The sequence below is a fragment of the Pavona decussata genome, unplaced genomic scaffold, assembly GCF_977016875.1.
Source record: "Pavona decussata unplaced genomic scaffold, jaPavDecu1.1 SCAFFOLD_236, whole genome shotgun sequence".
Taxonomy (NCBI): Eukaryota; Metazoa; Cnidaria; class Anthozoa; order Scleractinia; family Agariciidae; genus Pavona; species Pavona decussata.
Window position 1 is genome coordinate 141,181 of NW_028145641.1, and position 18,925 is coordinate 160,105.

Below are 18,925 nucleotides of genomic sequence, written 5' to 3' on the forward strand. Positions count from 1 at the left end.
CAGAGACATTGCAATATCATCAGTACATTCAAGACGCTGACGAGGAGAGCAAAGTACCATTTCAGATTACTTGAGGGCTTTACTAAGCAGTGGCGCAATGAGTACCTTTTGGGGTTACGCGAAACCCACAGAACAACCAACACAAACAGCCAGCAGTCAATTGCCGTTGGTGACATTGTAATTGTGAAGGAGGACATACCAGCGCGTTCATGGTGAAAAGTAGCTAAAGTTACGGAGTTGCTAAGGAGCAAGGACAATGTTGTGAGAGCTGCAAAGATTCAAGTCCTTAACAAAGCTGAATCACAAAGGAGACCAGTTATCCTGAGGCGTGCAATTCAGCACCTGATATCACTGGAAGTTAAAGCTTCATAGAGACATGAACAGTAAACATTGTCTTCAAGATTGCTCCAGAGTTGAACATTTCGAACCGTTACATACTAGTTTTTTGTTCAAAAGATTTATGAAGTTGACAAGTCAAGACTGATTAGAGACACATATGAACAGACTCGGCGTTGTCTCTTGAAACAGTTACTTGTTTATTGGTGCCTTTCATAGTTATTGTTATGGACATTGTAATTCGTTGTGTCAACATTTTCGCGTTAGATTTCCTTCCGGTAATCGAACCCCCGGGAGTGTTATAGACTTTTGCGTGTACCCACGCGAGTGTATCGCGTGTGTATCTATCACGTGATCTGTTATTTTTGTCACATGTTCTTGGGAATAAATATTGTCGTTTTTTCGTTCATAACAAAAACCACCCACGCCATAGATAGCATTTATCAAAAGTCACATATAATTAATGTACATGGAAGTGAAATGAAGTTTAAATTGTGCAAACTGGAGATCCTGCAGACAAAATTAATTTTGTTAATAACTCCAAAGTTCACGCTGGTGATGTGTCTTGACTTTTTGCATGCCTGCAACATTCAGGAAGCATCTTCAAATAGAGGCGTTTGGGGAAAGTCATATTTCAGTATAATTTTCTATAGGAGAAAATTGTCTTTTTTGATAACATAACAGTACGATACTACTGAATGGAGGGGGAGTTAAAGAATTTGGGGGGATTTCCACCAAATAAAAAATGGCAGACTGAAATGAAATTAAATTAATTTTAAAATGCCGAAGTATTCGAGGACCACAGCCCTTCTAGTTCCCTAGGCTTGCTGCCCTGTGAAGGAAATTTGGTTTTCCAAGGTCAAAGAAAAACAAAAATGGTCGGTCACCGCTTAGTTTTTGAGATAATTTGCAAAATTGAGAAATCTAGGTCTTTTTTTTTTCTGTGGAACTGACCTAATACCAAGTAACTGCTCAGAACTACCCTAATAAAGCATTGCCCAACAAAAGAAATGCAAAGATATTAAGTTTGCTCACATGATCAGATAGAATTTTTGTAACCCCATTTTACAAACAATGAAAAACTCTTACTAGCCTCCTGAAGATCAATTGGCAACTTAATAGTTAACCCACACTTTTAAACTTCTTTTGTCCGAGATACCACTTACCAATTCAAAATGAAACTAATATTGATTTAAAAATAATTAAATTGAACAATTTCTGTGGAAAACATTGATTAAATACAGGCTTATGTCATAAAAATTTGCCTACAAATGTATACCTGGGAATTTAATACGCACTATCAATCTATTAGGTGAAATTGAGGGTTAACTTTTTCACCCGCAAAGTTATTAACTTATTTTGCTCAGGCATGAGGCTACATGCACATCTTATTCAAAATGAGACCTCTTGTTTGAAAATACTACACAAATAAATAATTACCAGGAAAACAATGACTCTGAAACAGAGCCAACATACCAACACTTACATGTGCATGTATACATTGTTTTTGACCTAAGGTTCTTCTTCAGAACATCCCAGTTAGTTTCCTTAATGATATTGGAGGTACATAAGAAGAGGGGATACTAACTGAGATTCTGTCAGTCACCGACCAATGGGCCGGGTTCTGGATATTATCTGGTCAGAACTACACACTTCTTTCATAAAAGGCAAATAATTGCATACTTATACTTACTTGTCTGATAACAATTCACTTTTCAAACTTGTATCAATTCATGTGAAATGTATCTCCAAAAAGTCATTCAGAAGTTATTCATACAAAATAACAGATACTACATGTACCTAAAGGTTCAGATGCTGTACTTCACATACACTGTAAGCTGAATCATATTTGAACTTTAAGACTCACCCAAATTAATTAATCCCAGCTGAATTGATTCAGATGCCAAACTTATTCAGCCAAAATTAATTCACTAATAAAAGCATACTATGACTGAAGAAAATTGCAGATACAATACAATACAAAACAAATTTTATAAACACTTCCCAAAGGGGCTTTTCTCCTCAAAGCGGATTTGGGTCAGCTCATGTGAAGTATGGTGTCTGAATCAAAGCCAGTCCACAGCCGTTACTTCCGACTGAGCCAGACAGGAAGAACAGCTCAGCCGATCTGAATGAGATTGGATGTTCTGAATTGATTCAGCTGCCATACTTCACATGAACTTAATTCATTGAATTTGATTCGGCTTATGTGAAGTATGGCATCTGAACCAAGACTTAAAGGCTTTCAGGCAGGAATTACATTGTAACCTTTTAAGGACAGTGCCTCCTAATACAGAAGTATTTTTTCACAGTTTATGACTATGCGAGAAAAGCAGATCTTGGAAAGAAAATTGGGGGTAGCGGGACATTTTTCAGAGACAATTAAGCAACAATTATTCTAAAAAGCTGTGAAATACAAAGCAATGTATGGTGTTTTGTTTTACCAAATTGAAGTTATATTTTCTCTAGAAAAAAAATGTAAGGTTACCCCCAATTGCTTAATATACATTCTGCTTTCTCTGCATAGTTTTAAACTGTGCAAAAATATCGCTGTATTACTAGTGAGCACCACCCATTGGAAACCTAAGTATCTCAAGGTGCGCAGAACATATGCGCAGTAACAAAAGTAGGCACAGTCCTTAAAAAGAGTGACTTCTAATTCAAATATTTAAAAGTGACTGGCAGCAGTGATCACTGTTACATGTATTAATTGGTATATACTGTATCTTGCCACATTACTAACTCACGTTGTACAGTGATATTAACTGATGCATAAGCAGGACTTCCAACATCATTATCAGCAGTACAGATGTAGGTTCCTTCATCTTCTTTACCAGTGATGATGAATGACTCGTTGACAGTACTGTTATCAGAAAGTCTTGCCCAGGTGATGCTTGGTGCTGGATTACCATCAGCTGTACACTGTAGATTCACTTGATCTGTCTCATTGACTGTCAGGGGATCAGAGGTGTGAGTTATTTTAGAAGGATCTGTAAAGGAAATGTTGTGAAATGTTCATAAGTTTATTATAAGTTAAACTCCTTTACGGTAGAAAACTCAGATTTTGCTTCAGTAGTCTAATGCTTAAGAGTGAAAATTGAATTAAAATAAAGAAAAAAATACTCATTGATTCATTTACCATCCTTCTCTCCCTCACTACATAAAGCCCTCTCAAGAAACTTACATGCAATACCTTAGAAGAATATTATATAGTAATTTGGCAGTTAGAGTTCTGTTAGTAGTAACTTTTAACTGCAACAATTAAAACTCTGCAACTCCCCAGAAATGTGGCTGCAAATATCTCTGTCATATTGATGAGACTTAAGACAGCTCTCATGTTATAACATTTTAAAACCAGCATTTTTAATTCATGGGCATGTCATACTAAAGTAAACAAAATCGTGTCAAGTGGTGCTAAACAGATGCATATACTTTAAAAGCTGATGACTCAGCCATTTCGCTGCCTCACCCTTACCATCAGAGGTCTTTCCTAGTCAAAATTAATTAAACCTAGCCATTCTTTAAAATACACCCTTGAAATAAACCTACACAGACGAAGAAGTACAGTCAGGCAAATTATTTTGAATCAGTTTCTCAACAAATTTATGATTCATGCCTGATGACACTATCTAATTATCAAGGCTAGAAATCCCCTCCTGCCGCCATTAAAAGTGAGTTGTGACAAGTCTATTGATAACATTATTTGTTTACTGCATAAGCTTTAAAAAAATACATTTTTTGTTTGTTTGCCTAAAATAGAAATAGAAAGAAATAACAAAGAAAGCCCTTCACAACAAGCAGAAGAACCCAGTTAGAAGATAAGGAAGAAAAGAATCAAGAATTATTCTTTAATTCATCCAGGAATTTGGAACCCTGCATGAGCTGGGTGGCAGAGGTTTCATCTGTGCTGAGAAAGCATTATCTGACAAAGAAGCATGGTCGTTATACGTTAATTGTTAGTGGCTATAAAATTTACCTCACATCCATATTGTTTGTAAACAATAAAACTGTTTTACTAAAGGCTTTCTAACTGCCCCTACCGTTGCACTCCTCTATACCCTTATAACCGTTCCACTTGCAAGATCTATTGAGCTAATTGAATCAGTCTGGGGTCATGGTTTCTGACACAATGGGATCAGGTTCCCAGGGCTGCAAAAGAGTTCAAGTAATTTTAACTTTTACCTGAAATCATTTGCATCTGGCATTCCACAGGTCTATAATATTTTCCAAAGATTTTGAACATATTTTTGTTAATTCTTAATTTTTGGAGTCCTTATACTGGCTTTCAGAAAAAAAAAAGTTTCTCTCCACCCTGGCCAGACTCAAACTCTACAACCAATAGATCAACACAGTGATGTTTAGATCCCATACTTTCTTGAGGTCTGGGGTAAAACCATCCCAAATTTGACCAAAGCAAGATAACAATCTTTTCAGAGTGTTTGCAGTAGTCAGTAGGTGACTTTGGAAGAGTGCTAAAAGCTCCCACTTGATTTTGTCTGAAAGAAATTCCAAATCTGCTTATGGTGTACCAGATTTCTTTAATATGCTACAAGCCATATTCAAACTTATTTTTGTATTGAGTGCTTCCCTCCCTTTGGGCATGGGCAAAGTCCAAGGTCACAGAACAAACTATGGAGGATGGTTTACAGAAAACTGACACAAATTACCAACAGGGTCAACAGATTTACTCAACCAAATGATCTTACAACCCTACCTCTCACTAAGCAACAACAATACAGACCTTGACAAGGAGAGCACAACTGGTTTACAACAAACCTGACAGTTTCGCAGACAAAATCAAGTACTAATACAGGGGCGTAGCCAGGGGAGGGTTCCAGGGGTTCCGGAACCCCCCTCTCGCGTCAAGGAAACCCCGCCCCCCTCTCCTATTTATAACAGTGATTTTATGCCAGCAAGAGTGTTATGGACTCTCAATTCCTGAATTCTCCGTTTTGTTCTATGCTTACAATAAGTACGGTGAACATCATTGTGGTATCTATTTGCGTTTCACTTGCATTTTCGGAGACATAAGCAGAGCTGGGATTCCTGTGTAGCAAGATGCACGTGTGTGCACAGCAGAAATGCCTGCGAAATTAGCAGACGATCCATTGGTGTTGTTGGAGCTGGTAGTTTTCGTAGCAATGTCCCGATTGCAAAAGATCGTGGAATTCATTTTACCAAAAAGGTAGGCAGAGCGAAACATTTAGTGATAATGCGTAAGGAATTCAAATCAAGACATTTTTCCGGCCCTAACATCGATTATATTGACGAAATTCCAATCCCAGAACCGAAGAGACAGAACAACGACAAAGCGGCGAAAGAGGAAGCGTCAAACCAGCAAAGGAAACAGGAAACTGGCTAATAAGCGAGGGGACTTATAGGTGACAGTTTATGGTATGTAACCACTGTCATTTCTGCATCATCACTTCAAGCGCTGCTCCAATGATGCCTCTATGCTACACTAAAATGGGTCAAAAATTGTCTCCCAGGCTTCATGGACACTGAGCACCAAAATTCTGCCACTTCATAAAAAGCCCCAAGGAATCCAAGGTTTCTTGAACTGATCACAAAATCTGGATTTGGATTTTCCCAAACGAATATCACCGCCCAAAACAAGGTGCTCGAAAAATGCAATTTCCGACCTTTTCCGTGATAACCTTTCGCGTGCACTGACACTGATTAAAATGCGTGGAAAGGTTTGATACTGGCTCAAGATACGCAAAATTCAAACGTTTTGTAAAAACACTTATAAACGTTTCGACCTAAGAACTTGACTCTTCATCGGTTATGATGGAATGAAATAGAGTGACAATAAATTATAAAAGTCTTAAAAAGTCGGATTCGTTAAACTCTGTCATAAAAAGTGCAGAACTACCTCTCCTCGATCTAATTTTTGTCTTCTCACCCATGAAAGAGGGCATACGTTTTCAGAAGGCGTATACTGGCCGTAAATATCAAAGACACGATCGCTCAAAAACTAAAGGAGTGTATGCAGTTCTATTTTTGTCGGGTTATAATATAATGGAAAAGTGCCAAAACAAAAAAAAAAACTGCGAAAACTAAACTAAAATGTCTCTTTTGATCGATTCACGGACAGGAGAGGAAATTATTGATCATCATCTTGCTAATTGAAATGCGTCTTAAAGAATGGGAGAGAAAAGGAAAAGGAAGACAGAAGACAAACTGGGTTGAAAATAAAATCCCCTATCTCCATATATATTGGTATAAATTACTGGACGGTATAAATTATAGACCTTGGTCGGCTTGTTTGTGACATATTCTAATTATTTGTCATTCTTAATTTTTGGAGCACTTCGTCTGTTTTTCAAAGAAAAAAGAAATTTTCTCTCCGCCCTGGCCAGACTCAAACCCTGAAACCGATCAACACACTGATGTTTCGACCCCATGAAATCCGGAGGTCTGGGGTAGGTGACGGGTATTACTAGAGCGGTGTGTTGGAAGATGGAATGCCAAACCAGTTTGGTATTGGTTCTGTTTGTTTTTGCCCGCAGTGTGATTGATACGTCAGTAATTCATCCTTTGAACCTTTATTAAGTCCTAACAGAGACAAGCGTCACTGAAATTTCTCCTTGTAATAAATCAATGCTTATTCAACTCCTGAACACATGAGAAGTAAGGATACGATAAGCCAAGTTGAATTTTTTGAAATTTTAATAATTACTCCCCATTATAGTACTTTTATAAGAAAGGTATGGTGACATTAGATAGGAGAATTTGTTTTTTGATATCAAGGTTTAAACGTTTAAAAGTTTCACTTTAATCTAAAACCATCCCAAATTTGACCGAGGCAAGGTAACAATCTTTTCAGAGTGCTTGCTAGTCAGTAGGCGACATCAGAAGGGTGCTAAAAGCTCCTACTTAATTTTGCCTTAAAGAAATTCCAATTAATCTTCCTATGGTATACCAGATTTCTACAAGCCATGTTCAAACTTATTCTTGCTTGAAGTGCTTTGCTCCCTTTGGGCATGGGCAAAGTCCAAGGTCACAGAACAAACTATTGATGACGATTTACAGAAAACCCACACATACCAACAGATTACTTAACCAATCATCTTACAACCTTACTTCTCACAAAGCAACAACAATACAGACAATGAAAAGGAGAGCAAAACTGGTTTACAACTCACATGACAGTTTTGCAGACAAAATCAAGTAATGGAATAAATATGATGGAATATTTTTTGTATTTTTTTTTTTTTCCAGCCTGGCCACAGTTAAAAACCCGGTTAAGTTAATCCTGGGTTAACGTGAACTTTGATTCGGGTATATTTACTAATCAATAAAGATTCTTTAAAATTATCTTTTTTTCTTCAGTTTAAACTAATAGAGTTTTCTTTACCATTAGCTTCAAATTAGCTTACAAAACATTTTAACGTGCAAGATCAAAACCTCGGCTAACTTTTTATCGGGGATTAGCGTTAATTGGCTTTCGAAAAACCCGGCCCTGGTGAATAAATGAAAATAATGTATTATTCAGTAAGTGACACTGGCATACTCGGAAAAATTGCGAGTGTTCCTACCACGAGTCGAACCTAAGACCTTCCGATTACTAGTTCGCATGCTCTACCACTGAGCTACTGAGACTTGTGGAAGCTAAAGGCCATTAAACTAGGTTCATGGGACAAATATCCTTGCATACTGCTAAATTAGAATGTCATGTGTGGCATATGCTCAATGGAAGAAATGTGATGGTACATGTATATTTTAAGCCTGGTGAATAAATGAGAATGATGTATTATTCAGTAAGTGACACAGGCATACTCAGAAAAAATGCGCATTTTATTCCTCGAGCATACCTGTGTCACTTACTGAATAATACATCATTCTCAAAATCAAGTATTAGATAACGTTTTTAGCAAGAACAATTAATTATATAAGCAGAACTTCATTTCAACCAACACTTCCAACAACACTGAACTTAACATAACACTAAATAATTACGTGACAACCTCTTACTAGTACTACAATAACATTATACCTTACATCAAAGGCACTTCTGAAACTATCGCACTGATAGCATGGCCCTACTCACAACGACTACTGACCACCACAGAGATGAACAGAGTGGCAGACAGAGAACAGTCACTATGATCAAATGCTGGGACTGGTAGATATTTCAGCATCTTATGCACAACTGACTGAACACAAATGAGTAACAAGAAATGGTAATATCAGCCATTCATTGAATCCCAGGCCCGGTAAGTGTTGTGATAAATGTTTCTAAAAAGAAGTCAATTTTTGTTAGCTTTGAATACTAAATTTTTAAATCTTACAATTCCATAAAAACATTGGCCAAGAACCATTTCTGTAATCACTGTGTAATCAGCGAAAAAACATTTCAAAATATTCTTATCGGGCCCGGTAAGTTACCGGGACTTTCAAGAAACAGGCCGGCTGGGCGCTTATTTAATTTTGGGCCCATAAGAGTGGGCACTTATTTGAGGTGGGCGCTTATTTCCCAATTATTTCAGCAATTAAGTGAGGACATTTTAGAGAATAACAAAACAAGGAATAACAAGTTAATTCTGCTTCAACAAGACAAAACAATTAAAGTGCAAAAGCAAACATGAACAATCCATAAACAATACAAAGGTTCACTGACTACCGTAACTAAACTCAATTTTGGAACACAACTGACGCTCCTGCTCTTACTTCAGGCTGGACTAAGCTAGTTCAGAAATGTTTGTTGTTGGGAGGGGGTTGGGGTGGGCACATATTATGTTTTGGGGCTTTCAGGGTGGGGACTTATTGGAGGGTGGGCGCTTATTAACTTTTTGGGCTTTCACGGTGGGCACTTTTTCGAGGTAGGTGCTTATTCAAAAGTCGGAGGTTAATAGAATAAATAAGGTAATTACGAAAGGCACCAAAATGGTACACATTCAGCCAGAGCACCTGAAGAAAAAGCCTCAAAGCTTTCCCTTGAGTTACATAGTATATCCACAACATTACAGGGCACACGTGAGCTAGGAACTGTTCACCTTTGTAAAACACAATAATGGTAATTATCTTTTGATTGTGTGTGGTAACATTTTTGCCTCAATGTTTCAAATGTTAATTATAAATGCTCTCAAAACAATGATATTCACCTTCATATAGACGGTTACCGTATTTCATTTTGATCTCTTTTTATTATGCCTGTAGTTTTCACAACTTTTGTAGATGATACCCAGCTGAGGAGTGGGAGACTGCCGAGGGAAGTTTATACACAAAAAATAACAAAATGGTATCTAAAAATGGTATCCTTGACAACACAATTTCACCTTCCATTTCTCCAATTTTAACCTGCTCAAAGCAAAGCCTTTTCTCTTGCTAACTTCAACATAAATAGCCCTGTCACAATAGGTCTCATATTTCGGTTGCTAGGAATTAGGTCTAATGTTCTCGTATTACATGTACATTGTTGTACTAAGGATTCGGAATTAAACATAGTTGTACAATTACACTCTCCGTTGTCTGTTCCCTGTTAGCGAACAGCGCGTGTTACATGGTGGCAGCGGTCGGTCTAATATACAGAAGACACCCACTGCTGTCGTCTGGAGTGGAAAAGCTGGCAAGAAATGCCTGAAACTGGTGAAAACGCCTCCTCGTCGTCTTCGAGTCCGAGCGAGACTCTAGCGCCACCCCCACCTCCGGGAATAACAAACACACCGAATGTAGCGGTTAAACCGCCGTCAAAGCTCATGCTTCGAGAAAATGCGGCGGAAAATTGGAAAACTTATAAGCAACAATGGCACAACTATGCAATTGTCGCCAACCTCGCAGCGCAAACCGAGGAGTATCAAGTAGCATTATTTCTGCATTGTTTGGGCACCGACGCTCTGCGTGTTTACAATGGCCTTCCGTTCGCGGACGAAAGCGACAAAACAAAGCTGTCAAAGATCATGGAGAAATTGGATGAGTTCGCGATCGGTGAAATGAACGAAACCTACGAGAGGTACGTGTTTAACAGTCGTAACCAAGAAGCAGATGAATCTATCGACGCGTACGTCGCAACATTACGAAAATTAGCGCATACGTGTAATTTCTGCCCTTGCTTACACGACACTCTCATCAGGGATAGAATCGTCCTTGGCGTACGAAGCACACCGCTCAGAAAACGACTCCTGCAAGAAAGGAAGCTCACGCTTAAAAAGTGTGTGGATATGTGCCGAAGTTCAGAAGCGACAAGCTCACAGCTTCAAGCGATCACTGGCAACGCAAAAATGGAAGAAGTAAACAAACTTCGACAATGCGACTCGCGTGGAAAAACTCCGCGAAGAGAAAAGATACGCAACCCCAGATCAGAGGGAAATCCTAAGCGATGTAAATTTTGTTGCGGAGATCATCCTTTCAAGAAACAGAAATGTCCAGCCTGGGGCGCTAAGTGCGATAACTGTGGAGGTCGAAATCATTTCGCAAGCGCTTGTCTAAAATCGAAGAATGCCAAGAGGTCGCAACGCTCGGATACAGCCGTCAAGCAAATCGAAACAACCGTCGAAACTTCCTTCGACTCCGACTCCGACTCGAGCGATATCGATTTTATTACAAGCATTACCACTACTGTTAGTGCGGTGAAATCTCCCGAATCTGGTTATGCGAAAGAGATTTACACCGTGATGGAAATCGGAAATCAAGCTGTCAAGTTTCAAGTTGATTGTGGCGCGACAATAAACATAATCACGGAAAGGCTAATGGGTGATTCGCCGATAACGCCGACAACAAAGCGTCTGGTTATGTGGAATAAGTCGGAAATCACGCCACTAGGATCGACGCGAGTGATACTTCGAAATCCTAAAAATAGGAACAAGTACTCTGTTGAATTTGTTGTTGTTAAAGAGAATCTGACACCCCTGATCGGTGCACAGGCAGCCCAACACATGAAGTTGATCACCGTGAACGAAGATAATTTCGTGACAACAGCTCCACCCAGTACTCAGCAAACAGAAGTGAAACTTCTTAATGCATCTGAAGAAGTAATCAAGCAATTCTCGGACGTATTCGATCGCAAGGTTGGAACTTTCCCTGGCAAAGTTCACTTAGAAGTGGAATCTAGTGCAGAACCTGTCATTATCCCCTCGCGACGAATCCCAACGGCCCTGAAGAGTAAATTCAAAGAAGAATTGAAGAAGTTAGTCGATGACAAGATCATCACACCTGTTGATCAGCCAACGCCCTGGGTTAACAGCCTTGTAGTAACTACCAAGAAATCCGGTTCATTGAGGGTCTGTGTGGATCCAAGACCGCTGAACAAAGCGCTCAAGAGAGAAACATACCAAATGCCGGTCTTAGACGAAGTTCTACCCGAGTTAGCCCAAGCGAAAGTCTTCTCTACAGCTGACCTTAGATCTGGTTTCTGGCATTGTGTCTTGGATGACGAGTCCAGCCTACTGACGACATTCAGCACCCCTTATGGAAGATACCGCTGGCTAAGATTACCGTTTGGATTGTCTGTATCTCCAGAGATCTTTCAGAAGCATGTCAATCAGGCATTAGAGGGTCTGGATGGCATTCTAAACATTGCCGATGATATCCTTGTCTATGGTGTTGGCGAGACAGCCGAGCAAGCAAATGCAGACCATGACAAGAAACTAGCAACCGAAATATGAGACCTATTGTGACATCCCCTTCGTTTTGAAAGTCTAATTTTCTCGTATGAATCAAAGTTCTATTGAATCAGCTATAGTCTAAACCGGACTGTTCATTCATGAGTCTATTGGTTGTAAATGCACGCTACTAGATGCTAATCAAAGAGTTCAATCAAATGTCATAAACGGTCCGAGTCTGTCTAGTAACAGACATAGTTCTGCAGGTATGCGACTGACCTGTTCTCGTACAAGGGTAAAGAGTTTCTCATCACAGTCGACTATTACAGCAACTTCTGGGAAATCGATCATCTGCCCAGTCCAACGGCAACTGCTGTGATAACAAAGCTGAAGAACCACTTCGCCCGATACGGATGCCCCGACGCTGTGATCAGCGATAATGGTTCCCAGTTCACCAGCCTAGAATTCGCCCAATTCAAGAACAAGTGGAAATTCAAGCACAGAACCATAAGCCCGGGCAACAGTAAAGCGAACGGCAAAGTGGAATCTGCTGTCAAGACAGCAAAACAGTTGCTGCGCAAAGCCGATGATATCCATCTGGCGCTCCTAGACCATCGCAACACTATAACCCAAGGAATGACGACCAGTCCTGCCCAGCGCCTGATGAGCCGCAGGACAAAAACCCTACTTCCTGTCACGGAAAACCTTCTTCGACCGCAGGTTCCTGACCAAGAAGAACAGCATCGCCTTCTATGCAAACGCCAGCAATCTCAAGCTCATTATTACAACCGAACCGCCAGAGATCTCCCCAAGTTGGAACTAGGAGACGTGGTTCGAATGAAGCCAATCAAGAACCATGAACGTGCCTGGCGAAAGGCGACCGTAACGCAGCAAGTAGATGACAGGTCGTACGTGGTGGAAACCCCTGACGGAGCCTCTTATCGCCGGAACCGCTTCCATCTGAGGAAATCTGGCGAACCAGCCCCGCCTACTCCAGTTGAACCTGTAGCGATGACACCAGAAAGTGCAACAGAGGAGCCGCTTCCTCAAAACGAGTCTACAACTGCACAGAGTTCACCGAGCAGTCCAGTGGCCCCTCCTGCTGTTCCTGTCCAAACAGAAACAAGGCCAACTCGACCGGCTCGTGAGAGGAAACCACCTGCATACCTGCAGAACTATGTCTGTTACTAGACAGACTCGGACCGTTTATGACATTTGATTGAACTCTTTGATTAGCATCTAGTAGCGTGCATTTACAACCAATAGACTCATGAATGAACAGTCCGGTTTAGACTATAGCTGATTCAATAGAACTTTGATTCATACGAGAAAATTAGACTTTCAAAACGAAGGGGATGTCACAATAGGTCTCATATTTCGGTTGCTAGGAATTAGGTCTAATGTTCTCGTATTACATGTACATTGTTGTACTAAGGATTCGGAATTAAACATAGTTGTACAATTACACTCTCCGTTGTCTGTTCCCTGTTAGCGAACAGCGCGTGTTACAAGCCCTAGGCACCAAAATGTTGCCACTTCATCAAAAGCCCCAAGAAATCCAAGATTTCTTGAACTGAAATCCATTTTCCCTGAGATTTAAAATCTGAAACTGATCACAAAATCTGGATTTGGGTTTTCCCAAACGAATTAATGTACAAGCACAAGGTTTTACAACAAACGAGTATTTTTTTCTTGGGTAATCTCACACAGCGCCAGTTCACATCTACTGCACTTTTCTTATGCTTGTCACACATGTGTTATCGACCACGCTTTTAACGCTAGCTCAATATAAACTTATATAGTTTATATGTACTTACACTGCACTGAGATGGGCACATCACTGTCTACAAATTGGAAGATGTTGTTTTTAATCCTGTACGCATAAGTTCCAGTGTCTGATCTGTTTACTGCATGAAGTGTTATATTGGTTTCACTTTCTGAAACAATCATTACAATTCGGTTTTCATAGCCAGTCCCAGGAACCACAGTCAAGCCGCTGCCATCTTTCACCGCTATGATTGTCGACGAAAGCAATGAAAATTGTCCCTCCCTGAACGTTCCGTCTATATTGTAAGTCCATCGAAGAGTGATGTTGTCTCCCTCAATAACCGACGGATTGTCAGGTTCTTTTGTAAATACTGGAAGTGACTCTACAACACATCAAAGAGAACCATATTAAATTAACGCGTACATGTAAGGGATGTAAGGAAGTGAGCTCAAAAACCACAGAAAACAAACACTGAACATAAGAGGAAGAGAAAAATAATACAAACCCGCGACATCAATAAACAACGTCAGTACATTCCATAACACTGTAATCGTGATTAACGTTTTAACCATTGCACTTCCAGTTTCAGCTGAAGATATATCTGGAGTATCTGGAGTACTTACGCTTTTAGGGCTCGTCACGCATTCATTCCTCCCCAACAATGAATGCGTGACGAGCCAAAACAACGTTTGTGTACAGCGGCCGTGTAACGAGGAAGCGTTATGTAGTCGTATCCTTTTCGTATCCCAGTGTTCCTCTGGAGCCGCCATACCGGCGCGGGGTTGTTTAGCACGAAAGGCACGCACTGCTAGGGGTTGTTAAAAGCTACAACTTCCTTCAACGGGGGTGGTGCCTTCCTTTTTGACTCTTTATTTGTTCATTTCTTTACTTCTTTACCTGCTTATTTCTTTATTTCTTCATTTTCTTATTTCTTTCTTTCTTTATTTTTTATTCACTTTTTGTCGTGTTCCGTGGGTAAATAAATGACGTTGACATTTTATTTTTTACATGGTCTGTAATGGGAAAACAAAACAACACCGTCAAATTTGTTGTTCCGGTGTTCCGGTGTTCCGGGGTGTTCCGGTGTTTTGGGGTGTTCCAGTGTTCCGGTGTTTTAGTACATGCCGTGCACAGCGGCTGTGTAACGAGGAAGCGTTCTAGTCGTATCCCAGTGTTCCTCTGTAACCGCCATACCGGGGTAATTGAGCACTCAAGGCACCCACTTCTAGTGGATGTGAAAGGGGGGGGGGGGGGGGGGGGGGAAAGACGGCCGCCCAAAACAAGGTGCTCGGAAAATGCTATTTCCGACCTTTTCCGTGATAACTTTTTGCAAGAATTTAACAAGTGATATGACTTACATTTTAACCGGGTTTTTTTAATTTTTAATAGCAAAAGGCTAGGCAACACCACCAGCTCCATGTACAGCGATACATATACAGGTTCTTCACCAGCCTGGAGGAACTGTACTGAGAAAAACTGGGGGAGCCAAGAACCGTACTCAAAACAGAGGGCACAGTTATTCCCAGTAAGCCCCAACCTAGGCCGAGGAATCCATTTTTATTTTTCTCCGCAAGGAAACAAGGCCTAGGTCTTGGAACAAATCCGCCCGATAGGTTCCAGCAGCGGGGGTAATTTTTCAGGTCGGCATGATTTACAGAATTCCTCCCTTTCGCGTGCACTGACACTAAACAGAACAAAAATAAAAGATTGTTACCAGATTAAAATACGTAGAAAGGTTTGATACTGGCTCAAGAAACGCAAAATTAAAACGTTTTGTAAAAACACTTCAAAACATTTCGACCTAAGAATTTGACTCTTCATCGTGATGGAATGAAATAGTGACAATGAATTATAAAAGTCCAAAAGGTAAGATTCGTCAAATTCTGTCATAAAAAGCGCAGAACTACCTCTCCTCGAATTCGAATTTGTGTCTTCAAACCCATGAAAGGCATACGTTTTCAGAAGGCGTATTACCGCCTTAACTTGTTTCCGTGTTGTACTCTTTGTTTTTTCCCTGCGTTTGAGGCCTTTTGAAGCGTTTTCAGCGAGTCAGCACTGGTGGTACACGGTAAGGCAGTTTTATTCACAGAAGATTAAATTTTAGGTTTTTAAATCAAACCCGTATTAAAAAATTCTCCTACAAACCTTTGTAAATCGAATCTTTGTAACACAACACCGCTCGAAGGCAAGAGTCACGTTCGCGTACGTGTCATTTATTCCTCTTATTTCGCGCTTGGGCGGCCTGTGGCGTAGTGGGAGAGGGGCCAAAAAGGGGTGGTGCAGCTGCGGGTGAAATGGGGAGAGAACCGAAGCCGGTCGTTTTCGCCGCGTGGAGCCGCCTGCCCGGATTCCAGTCATTTTTGTTTGCCGCCCACAAAATTTACATATTTGACAACCTGTCGATATCCAATTAACTCAACCAATCAGATGGCAGATGATAAAATCACCTTCTCGGCTGGCTATCAAAACATATCCTGGAAATTCGATGTGTTTTTTTCGATGGCGGCAAAGGCCGACATTCCGAAAAAGCCTGTCAGGGGAGAAACGCTTTCCAGTTGAGTTCTACAACAAGTGTCAATGATAACTGTAGATTGTGCTCTTGCCAGCGGTGACAGTATACCCTCTCATTTTATAATTGTAGGGATAGGATTTTAACCGTGTAGTTATCTTGTTATTATCTTGCAACCTTTGTATTGCCGGGCCCGGCTATTTGCTTTTGTGGCAAGATGTTGTTTTTCTCTTGATCCTTTCTCTAGCAAAGTAGCTTCTTTGAAAGCTATGCAATGCGTTAAATTGAGGGCTAAAGGCCGCTGTAGTCACGGCTGTGTTTTTATTACCGCTCCACTCTGCTCTGTAACTGTGAGGTTTGTGTTGCGGGCGGGGGAACTTAGTATTTTCCTCCTGTGCTTTGATTACACTATAGAGTTATTAGGCAATTCTTCTGTGTTGCTATGGCCAGGGGCTGCTACGAGTCCTTTGGCTGTTCGTTGATTCTGTGGCATTTTAGGCTATGGTCAGGCTCGATCCAAATCTTGTGGATTGATCTTTTCAGTTGCCGATTCTTTAGAATTGATAGAGATCTTGGTATCCTTTCAGAATACGCGCTCTTTTTTCAAAATTTGTACCCACGTTTCGGATCAAATATTCTGCTCGATGAAGTTCGCTGTCTTCTTTCAATGCTGCGAGAATGAGGGTTTGTCGTCCAATAAAGCTTAAATAATGCTTCTTCTGTCATTTTGCTTTTCCCGATAAAATCCTTAGAGCCGTATAAAGAGAACTTTCCCATGGGAAATTAATAAAACATTTGATTGGCGTTTGTAGAATCTCATCCAATGAAAACGGTCCGTACGCCAGCGTACGGACTACTCAAAAATGCCCCGAATCCAGGCAGGCGGTTTCTCGTTGCCCTCGCCCAATGCCCGGCTTTCCGGTGAGCCCACCCATAAAAACCGCCAGCTACGCAGGCTACTATAAATTCAAAATACAAATGGTCACACAGTTTGTGTGGGCCCCCTGTGATCGCTCAAAACTAAGGAGGGTATGCAGTTTCATTTTTGTCAGGTTATACATATAATGAAAAAGTGCCAAAAAAAACCTGAATACTGCTAAAATTAGAATGTCATCTGTGGCATATGCTCAATGGAAGAAATGTGATGGTACATGTATATTTTAAGCCTGGTGAATAAATGAGAATGAAGTATTATTCAGTAAGTGACACAGGCATACTCAGAAAAAAAATGCGCATTTTATTTCTCGAGGATACATGTGTCACTTTCTGAATAATACATCATTCTCAAAAACAATTATTAGATAACGTTTTTAGCAAGAACAATTAATTATATAAGCAGAACTTCATTTCAACCAACACTTCCAACAACATTGAACTTAACATAACACTAAATAATTACGTGACAACCTTTTACTAGTACTACAATAATATTATACCTTACATCAAAGGCACTTCTGAAACTATCGCACTGACAGTATGGCCCTACTCACAACGACTACTGACCACCACAGAGATGAACAGAGTGGCAGACAGAGAACAGTCACTATGATCAAATGCTGGGACTGGCAGATATTTCAGAATATTATGCACAATCTGACTGAGCACAAATGAGTAACCAGAAATGATAATATCAGCAATTCATTGAATCCCAGAATTAAACCACAGACTGAATCAACTGGGAATTAGAGTGAGTGACATAATTACTTGCAGTACAAATTGCTATCAACAATCGATAGTCTCCCTGGAAAGCTGGTAACTTTCTGACTTACAGCAAGTGCAACTGACCTGTTGCCAACAACTACCTGCACCTCATAAGCAACTTGTTGGTTAACCCCGAACAAAAGAGATAAATGATTGATACACAAACTGACTAATGATTTTTGAAGATCACAAGTTGAATAACAAACTTTCATAAACATCATTGTTTGCAGTCCAAACTCATTTAACCAGCATGTGCACAACAAACTGAATACTGTAGTAATTCAATTAACCGCCCGGGCACTTATTTAATTTTGGGCCCATGAGATCTAGAGTGGGCTCTTATTTGAGGTGGGCGCTTATTTCCCAATTATTTCAGCAATTAAGTGAGGACATTTTAGAGAATAACAAAACAAGGAATAATTAACAAGTTAATTCCGCTTTAACAAGACAAAACAATTAAAGTGCAAAAGCAAACATGAACAAGCCATAAACAATACAAAAGATCACTGACTACTGTATTGGAACACAACTGATGCTCCTGCTCTTACTTCAGGCTGGACTAAGCTAGTTCAGAAATGTTTTTTGTAAGGAGGGGGTTGGGGTGGGCACATATTATGTTTTGGGGCTTTCAGGGTGCATGGCACTTATTCGAGGGTGGGCGCTTATTAACTTTTTGGGCTTTCAAGGTGGGCACTTATTCGAGGTAGGCGCTTGTGGGAGGTTAATAGAATAAATACGGTAATTACGAAAGGCACCAAAATGGTACACATCCAGCCAGAGCACCTGAAGAAAAGGCCTCAAAGCTTTCCCTTGAGTTACACAGTATATCCACAACATTACAAGGCACACGTACACGTGAGCTAGGAACTGTTCACCTTTCTAAAATACAATAATGGTAATTATCTTTTGATTGTGTGGTGACATTTTTGCCCCAATATTTCACATGTTAATTATAAATGCTCTCAAAACAATGATATTCATCTTCATATAGATGGTTACTGTATTTCATTTTGATCTCTTTTTATATGCCTGTAGTTTTCACAACTTTTGTAGATGATACCCAGCTGA

The 18,925-nt window shown here is 40.2% G+C and overlaps 1 protein-coding gene across 2 annotated transcripts in view; it reads right to left on the reverse strand.

Annotated features, from left to right (window-relative positions):
- Positions 1-18,925, reverse strand: part of LOC146457874 (hemicentin-1-like) — a 289,647-nt gene that overhangs the window by 139,359 nt on the left and 131,363 nt on the right. The window contains exons 1-3 of one of the 2 annotated variants that reach the window (XM_085091412.1): positions 14,153-14,247; positions 13,697-14,029; positions 3,084-3,326 (exon numbers count right to left, since the gene is read on the reverse strand). The exons of the other annotated variant lie outside the window; for it this stretch is intronic. Coding sequence (XP_084947538.1) covers positions 3,084-3,326; positions 13,697-14,029; positions 14,153-14,219 — 643 coding nt within the window. The 5' untranslated portion in view covers positions 14,220-14,247. Of the gene's footprint in view, positions 1-3,083; positions 3,327-13,696; positions 14,030-14,152; positions 14,248-18,925 lie in introns of those variants that run through there. 2 annotated transcript variants of the gene reach the window in all.